Source organism: Callorhinus ursinus, unplaced genomic scaffold (assembly GCF_003265705.2).
Source record: "Callorhinus ursinus isolate GAN/ISIS: 27379988/994484 unplaced genomic scaffold, GSC_fseal_2.0 scaffold4, whole genome shotgun sequence".
NCBI classification, from domain to species: Eukaryota; Metazoa; Chordata; class Mammalia; order Carnivora; family Otariidae; genus Callorhinus; species Callorhinus ursinus.
The window spans coordinates 122,167,848-122,181,854 of record NW_027397066.1 but is presented as its reverse complement, the minus strand read 5'-3'; the positions used below and the strand labels follow the sequence as shown (position 1 = coordinate 122,181,854).

Below are 14,007 nucleotides of genomic sequence, written 5' to 3'. Positions count from 1 at the left end.
CTCTACCTTTGGGCATTTGTTCCTTTATTATAAAGCCATTTTGAAGGCACTGGCTTCACTTTCCCTCACAGTCTGTGTGTAGAAAGGTAGCATGGTATGGTGAGAAGGCATAACATTTTGGTTCAGCCTGCAGCCATATTGTTGTGTAACAGTGGATTTTCCTTAATCCTTCTCAGCTTCAGTTTTTTCCTCTATAAAATGAGGATTATGATAAGATGAAATGAGTTAACTTATGTGAAAGCATGCTGTGAGCTATATAAAGAACCATGCAAGTGCTAATTATTTACATTTGACGCTTTAGAAAGGAAAATAGAAAATAATTCCAGGAAGGATGTCAAGATTCTGTAGAAATGCTTATCTGAGATGCAGCAACAGTCCAACTAGCCCAGCCCTTAATGGTGGGCTGAGCCTTAAAACTTAACCTTTAAGATTCTACAATCACTTATAGTCTATAATCTTATAATCTATATGTAAATAAATCCAGTGTTTACTGTGGCTGACTGTGAGAGCAGTAAAACTTTTCCTGAAATATCACCGTTTGTTCCTAAGATTCAAAATGCTTTTACATATACTACCTCGATTTTCTTGATAATATACCACTGATACTGGCAGGGGCGGAAATTATTGTCTTTATGTTATCAGTAGATATGCACCAGTCCATGGAGTTCTTTCGTAAGGATAAATTAAGCCTTGCCCAGCTTTAAAAACTGCACTTATACATTCATTACTTGGAATTCCATATTAATTTTCCTTACAAAGCAATGTTACAAGCGGTAAGCATCCACTAGATTTGAAGTTCTGCCAGGCCAGGAATCAGGCATGCGTTATTCATTACCTTATCGCCAATGCCAAATACTCAATAAATATTTGTTGGAAGGAGCGAAATAGAAAGGTGGGTGAGTAGTGAATGATTAGAGTGGTTCAGATGATAAATGAATGGTTAGAAGGTTAGGGTCTCAGCCTGCTGCATAAAATCTTACCTTGTATTTACTATGAGAAAGAATTTACAGGTTTTTTTCAATAATATTAAGGAAAACATCCCTTCTTTTATTCAGTGTTTGAATGCCTACTGTGCACTGTGAATATCACAAAGATGAATCTGACATTGATCCTTCTCTCAGAGAATTTATGGTTTATTAGAGAAAATAGAATACATTCATAGATAATTAAAATCTAAGCCAGAAATTGTAAGTATCACAAGTATCAAAATATTTCAAAGGAGATTACTAAAATAGAAGACATTTCATTTAATAGAAGAAGTTGGGGGGGTGGTTTACAGAGAATTTTGTGCTGAAAGGAAACTTAATTTGAGGAAAAAGAGAAGGTTAGGAGGAAACTTCTGATGTTTCTCAAAGGATCTCCTGCTTACTTCCGAGTTTTTCATTTGCATGGCTCTGATTCTGTTATGTCTGACATCACTTCAAAAGTTGCCATGTCTTTCCTTTGATATGGTTGTTGCCCAGCCATTATTATAGTCTTTGTGCAACAGCCAATGGTAGAGAACGCTGAGGGAGAGAGATTTTAGAGCTGAACTGGAATGGAGTGTGGTAGTTAAGATGAAGAGGGCAGAGCGTTGAGTTCAACACTTAGGCAGTGAGGTCAGCCCGTGGGGTTTGAAATCTGAGTAAACCGCACTGGGAAAGTCCATCGGGCAGTGTGAAGCTCCTGCTTCTGTGGACTCCTGCTCCCCTGAAGCCTTCTGAGCTACTACCCCACAGCATCTAACCAGCCCCATCTTGCTTACTCTGGGGAATGAAAGGAAACGGTGTGAACTTACTTCCTCTGAGAGTTAAGACAAAGGGCGGAGATAACAGTGTTTATAGCATAGAATAGGTCCGTCTAATTCAATGCAATTGTGAGCTAAAGAAGTCGTATATTAGAGACCATGTTCATGGTATCAAATTTCATAAATCTGTGGACCACCAATATATTTAAATAAGTTTATGCTTGGCAGGGTAAGGTCAATAACACTTTGAGCTTGTGCTATTCAAACGACAGATCAAGGCCTTGCTTCCACCCTAGCCATAAAGGTCATTGAACATCAAGGCATCTGAAAACATGCAGGGTCCAAACTTTGATCACTGCTGATAGTCATGTCCTCAGGGTCATAGATCAGACCATCTTCATATATGGGGATGATCACATCAATACCTTAGGATATTTGATAAACATTCACCTCCACACTTACCCATTCAGCAGCATGTAAGCACCCCTTAAGTGAGAGCACCACTAGCTCTGCTATGCTATCACTTGATTGGTTATGACTTGACTTCTTAGGAACCCAGCCTATCTTCAAGAAGGTATTTATAAGGCATTATAATAATTAGACATATATACACACACACACCCAAGCACGGATGTACACTCATATGCACGCACACCAGGCTGTTTCTGGACTAACTCTGTGTTCCATTGGTGTGACTATCTCTTCTGTTACTTTCCATTTCAGTGGTTCTTAAATTCAATAGGCTTGAATTCCCACCATACTGTATAAGAAACCTTGTTTTTCAGGGAAGAGAGGGGGAAGTGGGAGGAGAGGGGGAAGTGGGTGGAGAGGTAGAATAATTTTTATCAAGTAGCTATAATATGTACTTTATAGGTAATCCCACGACTCCCTTTAGACATATTATCCTCACTTTGTATGAGAAAACTTAGACTCAAAGAGGTTTAATAACTCACTGGAGGCTGTGCAACTAGTAAAGAACACAAGGGACTTTCAGCCAGGCTCTGTGTCCCCTTGAATGTTCCTTTCCAAGTTATGCTTTCAAAGCATGCCTCTTAGGAGACACAGTTTATTTTAAGACAGATGACCAGCACTCAATTATTTCTTGACCATGGATATTGTAGGTAACATAGGGAAGACAAAAAAGAAAAAGGCATAATTCTTGTCTTGAAGAAACTTAAGGCTTACTTGGGTAAACAAGAACAAAGAACACGGGAGGAATTTAGAGGAAAAAATTCACTGCTAACCTACACGGTTCAGACTACATGGTTCAAGAGTTCATGTTAGAGAGAAAGCCAGGGTGGGGGAGAGAGCTCAGTGGCAGCTTTCGAGGCTACAATCATCATTAGTTTCCCTAGTAATTGGCCATCTGTGATAGAAAATTATTGCACTTTTAATCCCATCAATATAAACAGAAACAATGAATACAGCCATTAGTGTCATGTACAATACTCTGATTATTTTTTATAATATGTTCCCAATGATAGTTGCATAACTGATGGTCACACACGTGTGTGATGTACAAAGTGGTAAAACAGAAAGCACTTAAAGAGAAACTAGCCATTTGACTGCCCCAGTTGCTTCACACTGAACCAGTCTCTCCACCGTGTGCCCAAGAGCATTCCTAAAGCCAGCGAAGACAAATCGCCTCCTCTTCAACCTGAGAGTAGCTTATCTTTGGGCTGATGTGACTATCTCTTCTGTTACTTTCCATTTCAGTGGTTCTTAAATTCATTAGGCTTGAATTCCCACCATACTGTATAAGAAACCTTGTTTTTCAGGGAGGAGAGGGGAAAGTGGGAGGAGAGGTAGAATAATTTTTATCAAGTAGCTATGATATGTACTTTATAGGTAATCCCATGACTCCCTTTAGACATATTATCCTCACTTTGTATGAGAAATCACTCAGAAATGGTTCTCACACAGAGAGAATTTCGTAAAGCAAAATAATGTGTGGAGTCTTTTGTAAGTGGTCATGCCAAGACTCCCTCTAAATCTTACTGCACCATAGTGGGTGAGGGGGAGCACCTCGTAAGCCATTTTCAAATGCTCCAGAGGTGACACTGATAAACCCCTTCTCCCTTTTCAGGACCCCTGACCCAGAGAGGCCAACGCCACTGCTGGTCTGGGACTTCTCAGACTTAACTCAAGGGGGCAGTGATGCTGGATGAAAGCCAGGCTTTTGCTTTGCTCCTTGGTTTCCTCCCCAGCACCACCTGCTGTTCCTGGTGCTCCCTGAGCAGGTAGGGTCTGGCCAGAGCGAAAAGGACACTCCTTCCTTATGCCACTCTTGTCCTTTGGCCCCCAGGCTTAGAGCACTCTTCTGGGGGAACTTAAATGTTTGCTCCACTTAAGGGACTGTTTGGCAACAGTAGACTCTTCGGGTCCCGAACCAGATTGATGGGACCAAATTCTGTAGTCAGGGAATTAGAAGCAAGGTTTGTTCCTAGATACCTCTGAGTATCTCTCTTTCCAGCCCTCCGTGTCCTGGAAGCCCATCTCCCCACAGCTTTTCTCTTCGGGTTATGATAAGCCAATTTATAGATCATTTGGGCACATTCCACTAAATATCCTGTGTGGTCTGAGTAACCAGAATTTACAATTGCACATAGTTTGCATCAGTTATTGGAAGGTAATCTTGTGTTTTAAATTAGCATATCACAAAAGGAAATGTTTTACATAATTTTTTATCTTTAAAAAATTATTAAAAGTCTATTTTGTTCGTTACCTCTCAAAGAAAGAAAAATACCATGCATCTAGATATAAAAAGGCTCATTTCCTCTACTAAGTATATACCTTCCATACAGTAACCCAATTTTAGTTTTATACATGCAGCTGAATCGATATGGGTGTTTAACAATCATTTTAATTTTGATAAAAATCGTAGTCATTTTTACACTGAGCCTGTCAGCTGGTGTACATTTAAGTCATTGATTTTGTGTAAGTAATCAATGTAGTTTGCATGTTTCCCTGTGAGAGAAGGGGCAGCAGGAATGAAAGAAAAGCTGAACTGTAGTTTCTAGGGAAAGATGGAAATCTAGAAGGATTTGGGGAATCGGGGCCTGGGGACACTTTCCCTTATTCTGTCTGAATGCTTGTCTTTGTGACAGGAAATAGACAGGTGTTTGTGCATGTGTCTGTGTAGGGGTACAAGAAAGTTTGAGCCAGTAGTAAGTGAGCCCCCTCCTTTTTCCCCCTCCCCAGGGCTGGGCTCTGCGGGCCACGGGGGAGGATGGAAATTGGGTAGGAAGTGAACAAATCCTGCTCTGTATCTGAAGCAGCTTCTTCCTGATTTTCTCACAGAAGAGATTTACCATTCATCACTCTACAGTATAAACTGTAAATATCTGTTCTTATATTTTTCCTGAATGTGGCGCTAATGAAAGCAAAGACCAATCACCAAGGGTGAATTATTTAATACAATAATGTTTTAATAGCTGAGAAGAGACGCGAATAGTAGAGACGCCTGTGGCTAATGGATTTCCCTGGTAGGAGATAAAAAGGCTGATTATACAGCAGAGCAAGCAAAGACCTGGTGCATTAATGACAATTTACAGGTCAGCTCACTTACAGAAGTGATTTAAAACACACCATCTGTTTTCTAACTGTCGGTTGATAACTATGATTTTACAGACAGTCAGCATCTCCATCAAGAAGTGTTACTTATTTGTCTTTCTGAGTCTTGGTCAACCCTATAATATTTTACCTGCTGGACCCCCAGATTCTTTCCAAGTCAAACAGTTTCTAAACTGAATGGATTGCTAACAGTCAGTTCTGCTTCTATTCAGCCGTTTTCTACCAGGTTAGAAAATTAAGTCCCAGTGCCCTATGACATCCATTGTATGTATTGGATTAACTCTTTCTGATGCGTTTACTCTGGTACTGGCTAGGTATCATCCTTGACAGACAATAATTTTCTGTGTTCTGTGGCTCAGATCTGGAACCCCAGTTGAGAAAGGCTGCATCAACTACTACTTAACAAATTTCTCCCTACCCCTCCTTTTTCTTTCTCCTCCTCTTCTTGCTTCTGCCTGCCTTCCAGTTCCCCATCTCCCATTTCCATTCAGGCACCATACACACACACACACACTCTCTCTCTCTCTCTCTCTCTCTCTCTCTCTCCTTCTCTTGCTCTCACATAGGCAAGAAAGGGGGAGCCCAGCTTTGGCTTCCATTCTGCCCCCTTCTCCATTTCACTGCTCTGTACCTTTGTAATGATATGCAGTAGAGTGTAAAAATTAAGTATGAGGGCTGTGAAGTGACTCTTCCAGGTTTAGATCCTGGCTCTGTCATTCTCTAGCTAGTGACCTTGTCCAACTGTTCTGTGCCGCTGTTGCCATATATGAAAATACGGGTACTAGAAAGACCTACCTGAAGGAGTTGCTGCGAGGATTAAATTATTTGACACACGTTAAGCATTTAGAGCAGTGTCTGGCACATAGAGAGTACACAATAAAAGTTGTCATTATTGTAATTATAGGAGATGGTTGGGAGGCCAGGCAACTGATCCTTTCCTAGGGTCTGTAAATTAAGCAGGGCTTTTTAACTTACTTGTAAGTTGGAAGGATAGAAAGAAAAGAAAACTTTGTCAGGCCTCTTTTTCTACCTATGCATTGTAGACATTCATTAATTGAACTCACAGTTGTTGAATACCTAGAATGTATTGGATGAGTGATTCTCAAAGGGTGAACCCTAGCTCAGCAGCGTCAATGGTGTCATATTAGAAATGCAAATTCTCGGGGCGGCTGGGTGGTTCAGTCGTGTTAAGTGTCTGCCTTCGGCTCAGGTCATGACCCCAGGGCCCTGGGATCGAGCCCCGCATCAGGCTCCCTGCTCCGCGGGGAACCTGCGTCTCCCTCTCCCACTCCCCCTGCTTGTGTTCCTGCTCTCGCTGTGTCTCTCTCTGTCAAATAAATTTAAAAATCTTAAAAAAAAAAAAAAAGAAGTGCAAATTCTTGACATCCTCCCGATCCTTCTCTGAAGGTGGGACCAAGTAGTCTGTGTTTTAAGAAGCCCTGCAGATGTTTCTGGTGTGCTAAAGTTTGAGAAACACCGCCCTAGATGTAAAATGCAGTTAATCTGCTGGGCATTGGGAATATAGACATGAATAAGACTCTGTCCCTGACCTTCTGGAACATATAGTTTACTGAGAGACAGATTTGTACACAAGAGCAACCAAGGATTTTGAGAGGAACGGTAGAAATGCAGAGCCACAATAGAAGCCAAGTCTGAATTTCAGGAGGAGGGTTTGGAAAGAATTTCTAAAGCGATCGTTGAACTAACTCTTAGACAAAGACTAGAACTTTTCCAGGTATAAGTGGGGGGAAAGCGTTCTATGGAAAGGAACACATATGCACTTGGTGACGGGTGGACATGCACACACACCTCAACTTTTTTTTTTTAATCTTTAAAAAAATTGTTTTGAGAGAGAAAGAGAGAGAGCTCGAGCAGGGGGAAGAGGGGGAGAGGGAGAGAGAGAACCCCAAGCAGGCTCCATGCTCAGCACAGAGCCTGACACGGGTCAGTCTCACGACCCTGAGATCATGACCTGAGCGGAAATCAAGAGTCAGACGCTTAACTGACTGAGCCACCCAGGCGCCCCCACACCTCAACTTTTAAAAAGCAACTCCTGGAGAGGAGGGGTTTTGTGTTTTGTTTGTTCGCTGTTGGATTCCCAATGCCTAAAACATGCTCCTGGCTCACAGGAAGCACCAGTAACAATTTGAATGATTAAACACAAAGGTCCTAAGTCTCCACATATTTAATTTTCACTGAAACTTTTCTTCTCAGCATGATATTAAAACAAACAGACCTAATTGTGAGTTCTGTGCTTTAAAGCATCGTATTCCTCAAAGAAATTAGCCAGTGACCAGATTGTTCATTTAACACAGTGTATCTTAAAATATGGGTTTGGCAATATGAGACTGTCCCCTTTAAATCTGCCAGGATAGCTCAATGAAGCCCAGAGCCCTGGATTGATACATACTTATCCCAAACCTGCAACTCTATCCAAAGGTACAAATTATTGATGCTTCTTATAAGCACATTGGTCTTTACAATAGAAACCCTGACAGGTTCTTCATTAAAATGTGAAGAACCAAATATCCCAGGCAGCGTATTTCCTTCTGCTTTAGCTAAAATCAACTCTGCATACAAAATGATCAGGTTTGGTACTTTCCTGGTCATGTTCTCATATGTCACCCTATGCCAGATGCTTGCTCTTCTTTATTCTGGATGCCAAGGCGTACTTCATAGCATCAGATACTTCCCCAAGGGTATCTCTGCATCTTCGCACTGACCACAGCGACAGGTCTGGTTGTTGATTGAAAAGAAAGGACTTAATGCCAAATTAGACCTCAGAACTGAGATTTCCTTCCTTTCAGAGCCACTTGTAAGGGAGCCATCCTACAGGATTTCCTTCCCACCATCACCGCATACCTAGTCTGGTGTCATGTACCCTGTTAATTATATCCCTGGCCAGCTTGCTCTGGCCTCTGATCTGATAAAGCGGGGGGCTCCTCTAACCCATGTTCCTAATCAAGTGGACCAGAGATCATAGGCGTTTTAGAGAACAAAGGGACTTTGGAGATCACTTCTAGGAACACAAGCCTTCTAAACATTGAACATGCAGTAAAATAAGATAAAAACACAGAGGGAGGCAAACCGTCAGAGACTCTTAACTCTAGGGAACAAAGTGAGGGTTGCTGGGGAGGGGCTGGGGTAATTGGGTGATGGGCATTAAGGAGAGCACTTGATGTAATGAGTGCTGGGTGTTATATGCAACTGAGGAATCACCAAATTCTGCCCCTGTAACTAATAATACGCTGTATGTTAACTAAATTGAATTTAAATAAAAATTTTAAAAAAACATTGAACATGCAAATGGTCTATTGTGTGATGGATGGAGAAGTTAAAATAGATAAAAATTTTAAAACCAAAGTTGACATGAATTTTCCTTTACTTCTCTTATCCCCAAATGCAATCTTTTAGATAGACTTGGGATTAAAAAAAGCTCCCAAATTAACTTAATAAATGATGTTTTAACTTTTCTATTTGATCTCTGGCGTTATTGCTCTTCAACAATACTTTTTGGTTAAACAACCAAGCCTTCCAGTGTAGGAGAACTACTATCACAGAGTAGATTTGGCTAAAGAGTTGCCTAAATATGTTTGAGAAGCAAGGCCAATTTCACAGCATAGTGCAAATATCAGAGGTGTTAATTACAAGTCATTTCTCCCTGGACCTCAGTTTTCACATCTTTAAAAAGAGGGAATGGGACTCCAAATCTCTTCCAGGGTTAGGACTCTCTTCAGTTTTAGGTCTTCCCCTCCAGAGCAGCTTTAAAGAGCTAGGGAAGGGCTATGGAGGAGAACTGAGGGCACAGAACATGCATAGTCACCCTCACTCTGCTTCTTACACACACGGGCGCGCACACACACATGTCCTTTACGTGCTTCTCATCATGTTTAGATGCCTTTTGTTTCTAGGTGCATATTAGAATTAATTGTGTTGCTAGTGATAAACAAGCAGTGAAAAAATAATACCAAGTGACTGTATAACACCACCTGAATGTAAGAGGATTTTTTTAAAAGATTTTATTTATTTGAGAGGGAGAGAGAGAGAGCACGAGCAGGGGGGCAGAGGGAGAGGGAGAAGCAGACTCCCCACTGAGCAAGGAGCCCGATGTAGGACTCGATCCCAGGACCCTGGGATCATGACGTGAGCCAAAGGCAGATGCTCAACCACCTGAGCCACCCAGGCGCCCCCTAAGAGGTTTTTAAAATATACTTCAGTTTTGTATTTTTGTAACTTTAGAAAAAAGTAGGGATACGATTTTGAATAAGAGTTTGGCACATTTTAGCTCAGTATATGTACAAATTACTTCATTTGTTCATTGTGCCCAGCCTTATTATCTGCAAACTTGTTCTCTCTGCCAGGTGTTAGGTTAAACATTGGGCTCACAGAGGGACTATAGCTTGATATGGTTATTCATTAAAACGTCTTAAAGACACATTAACTAACAGTAGAGTTGAGATAGAAAGGGGAACAGAGGGGCACCTGGGTGGCCCCTCTGCCCCCCTGCTTGTGCTCTCTCTCGGTCTCTCTCTCTGTCAAATAAATAAGATCTTTAAAAAGGAGGCGGGGGAGGAGGACAGAAATACGTGAGATCGCCCATGAGGTTCCGGAAAGGAATTGACGGCTTTCACTGGAAGGTTGTCGCCCGGAATCCTCTTGCCTCTCTCCAGAACATTGCGAACCTTCTGGATTGAGCATTGAGCTGAACGTTTTTGAATTTGAAAACTTTATCTTTCTAGTCATTCGTGCCTCGATTTCTCTGTAAAATATGCATTTTAAAATTTTTACTTCTTACCTCAGGAGCATCCTTAGGGTTACTGTTTGTGGAAAGAAACATATATTTGTTAAACGCCTTACACTTCAAAGACATTGTTGTTCTAAAATAGGGTGTGATTATTAGCTTTTAATACTTTGGCTTTGCATAAAAAGAAACATCTAACAACCATGTAGCATTTAACACACCAGGAATCCTATGTGTTCACATTTCTGTTCACAGTTTCGCTTTTTCTGTTTGTCTTTCTTCATTTCATTAGTTTATATTGGTTATGGAGCAAAAAGGTGGAGGCTACAATTTTTATGAGTTAAACTCACAGCCAGTGGTCAGTGCTAAAGCTAGTATGAAGTGAATGCAAGCCACTGAGGGGGAGGACATACATTCTTGGCATCTTGAGTGCATGTAGATGCACTGAGGGGCTGGGGCTAGGGCTGAGGATGGGGGCAGAACTTTATAAAATACATCAGGGTGTAGAAAAGATTTTGGTAAGCTGGCTCATGCGGGAATTGGAAATCAGTGAAAACACTGATCCCACATCATTTCATTCTGAACTATTGACTTCACTTATCTAAAGATTTCATTTGTTTTATTTAACATTCAGTGCCCTCCGTCACCACTCCCTTCAGGTCTTTCACAAATTTAAGTTTAATTAAACTTAGGTAAATATGAAAATTGAGGTTTGGTCTGCAGGGGAAGGGTGCAAGTTAAGTTTCAAGTTCTAGGGAGATCATTACTGATGACTTGGAAGAACCTGACTGCAAAAGGGACTCATAAAAGAGATAAACATCTCTGGAGCAGGCTGTTGCTTGTCCAGAGAGGTTTGACAACCAGAAGGAGGTTTTGAAAGCCATTAACAAGTTAATAGGAAACCTGCATTTCTTGGTGGTTGAGACTAACGTGAGTGTGGGGCTGTGTTTATAGGCAAACACTACCTGTGCTCCCAGCAGTAGAATCTTTATGAAGCTGAGATTGCAATTGTTAGTGAAAACGAACCAAAACATGAGGAGGGAGGAAAAAATAGGAATTATGAGCAGTGTCAAAACATACACATTTAGAAGAGATATATTGATTGACATTTTAGGTTGAAAAATAATGATGTTTCAGGAATTCCCATTTCCTAGATTTTGTGTATGAATAAATTTTAAAGGTATATGAGATTCATTGCCTTTGTTGTGATGGAGTAGAAGAGTTAGAAACTATTTCATTTGCGTAAATGAAAATATGATCTTGAGAAGACAATGATGAGACACCTTGTTTGTTTTAGGGATCTGCAGACAGGACAAAGAGAAAAGCACACAAACTATGAGTATAGGTGAAATATCACGCCATATGATTATGAACAGTATGAACACAGAATAAATAACTTTACTAGCAGAAATGTAGTTAATAATAAGCAATGTAAGTTAATTGCAAAGCCATAGTTATCATTTTTCCTCAATGGTAGTTCCCCATAAAAATTAAGTGATAAAGTACCTTAGTCTATTTGGTGCTAAATTTATTTATTTATTTAAAGATTTTATCTATCTATTTGAGAGAGAGAGAATGAGAGACAGAGAGCATGAGAGGGAAGAGGGTCAGAGGGAGAAGCAGACTCCCTGCCAAGCAGGGAGCCCGACGCGGGACTCGATCCAGGGACTCCAGGATCATGACCTGAGCCGAAGGCAGGTGCTTAACCGACTGAGCCACCCAGGTGCCCTGGTGCTAAATTTAGAAAAAAAGTAACTTCACTTGCTCTTTGTATATAGCTACCAAATTTTTGGTGCCTGTGAGAGAATTCACGTATAGTATCATTTAATTAACAGCAATATTTGATAACTGACTCAGAGTAATTCTAACTCCTCTTACCTTCTTGCTTTGCAGCTTGGCTCGTCCTCTTCTGTGCCTTTTACATCTATTTTTTCTCAGCTTTTTATGACTGTTGTGGTTCCTCTCATTATTGGACAGGTAAGGTCTCCAATTTTATCTGCTGTTTTTTTTTTTTTTTTTCTTTTGTGAGTCAAATTGTGAATTCCGATATAATGTCAGGACAATTGAGAGAAAAGATAGAGAAAAAGACATTTAAAAGAAAACATAAAAGACTGTGAAACACCAGGTTTCATCCATCACCATAGTCCCACCTTTTTATTTTTTGATTTCATATCAATCTGCTTTGCAGATAGCTTTACATGGGGATGCCTGCACAGAATCTTGATTTTTTTTAATTTATTATCTGTACTTCGTGGCCATGTCGGTAGCTTAAAAAAAATACCTAGCAAATCATTTCCTTATTCTGTTCCTTCTGATAAAGTCTCAGCATTATGACTGTTGTTGGGAACAAGCCTCTAGCTGGCTGGCTTCTTCGTGGACCCCTTCAGTAGCTGTGATCATATTTGTGATCATGTCATTAATAAAATGAACACTTAATTCTATTAGCTCTTAAAATTAGATCTTAGAAAATTTAGTTTCCTTTATCATTCTTATTGAATTAGACTAATGGGAGAAATTCTTATATTTAACTTCTTATAGCAGGTTAATAAGCACATAATTGAATTATAACATACAAATGTAAAAACACAGGGACGGGGCACAGAATTGTGCCGCTAAGTTGAGTGAGTCTTAGGGAAATAGTGTATCAGGACGGTTGAGAGCACGGACGTTGGTTAAGGAGCAACGAGACTCTAGTTCTGAGTTTCCCTTTTGTTTGCTGTGTGACTTTGGGCAAGTCATTTGATCTCCTTAGCTCCAGGGTTATAATTTACCAAATTGTATAGTGATAGCACCTATCTCAGAGAGGAGTTGTGAAGATTAATTTAAATGTGGATGCAGATGAAGTTTTTGTCATCACAGAGCCTGCCACAGGTAAGTGCTCTATAGTGTCTATCATCATCATTTTTCAAATTCCCTGTAAATACTAAATGAGAAGCAACTCTTTGAAATAGTAAATAGAAAAAAAAATTATGTCTATGTACATATTACAGGTATATACATATAATATTTACACACCGTCTTAGGCTTGGTCCTCTGGGAAAGAGAGTGTGAGACAGAGGTTTCTGTGCAGGAAGTTTCCTCGAGGAGTGCCCTTGGGGTGAACACCTTTGGGAAAGTAAGAAAAGTAGGATGGGGAGAAGGTACAGGACAGCGTAGTTCCAGCAAAGGCTTCTACCTGCGCTGACCCCTCAGAATCATCCCACCGAAGACCAGAGTCTTGCAGACTCTTGCACTGACCTCCCCGTGAGAGGTATGATCTTGGGAGAGTCTACTGTCTTAGTAGCAATTCCCAAAGAGGAACACAACCGGGATCTCTGGGACAACCAACATGCCCTGCAGATGTGGGAATGAACACCTCATTCCAGGTGGCACACCACGGCATCCACTACATGTCTCCCACTTTTTTTTTTTATTTTAATGTTATCCTTAGAAAAGGGACTAAATTTAGGATAAGAGGGAAGGATTTAAAGGTACTCAAAGAATACCATTTAATTAAATGTACAATGATACTTGGAAAAATACTTCCCCCACAGTGCTGCTCGCATCAGGTGTTCTGGCTAAACATTATGTCCCTTGCCTCTCTAACCTCTTTGCCACTTTCCTACACTCTCACCTCCCTGGCTTTTTTCAATTCCTGCTTAATTTTTCTGTTTAGAGTATCTTTCCATCTACCCTCCCACCCCAACTCATTGTTCATGTGACTCTTTAATTTATACCTTCTTTGAACCACCTATCTAAAGTATGTTTCCCTGGTTGTTCTTTATGGTAGCACCTTGATTCCTTTCTTGGCCTTTGCTACAATGTATACTTATCTTTTGCTTGCTTGTGACCTGTTTGTCTCCCCCAATAGACTGTAAGCTTCACGAGTACAGGAACCATATTTGTTTTGTTTACCATTACATAACCAGATGATAGGCACCCAATAATAATGTATGGAATGGGTGAGTGAGGGAATGAATGGGTGAGT

General features: G+C 40.6%; 1 protein-coding gene across 8 annotated transcripts in view; it reads left to right on the top strand.

Annotated features, from left to right (window-relative positions):
- The window catches only part of SLC10A7 (solute carrier family 10 member 7), a 283,656-nt gene that overhangs the window by 198,454 nt on the left and 71,195 nt on the right, over window positions 1–14,007 (top strand). For all 8 annotated transcript variants that reach the window (XM_073892325.1, XM_073892323.1, XM_073892322.1 and 5 more), the window contains one exon: window positions 11,934–12,017. In XM_073892325.1, the coding sequence (XP_073748426.1) occupies window positions 11,934–12,017 (84 nt within the window). The remainder of the gene's footprint in view (window positions 1–11,933; window positions 12,018–14,007) is intronic.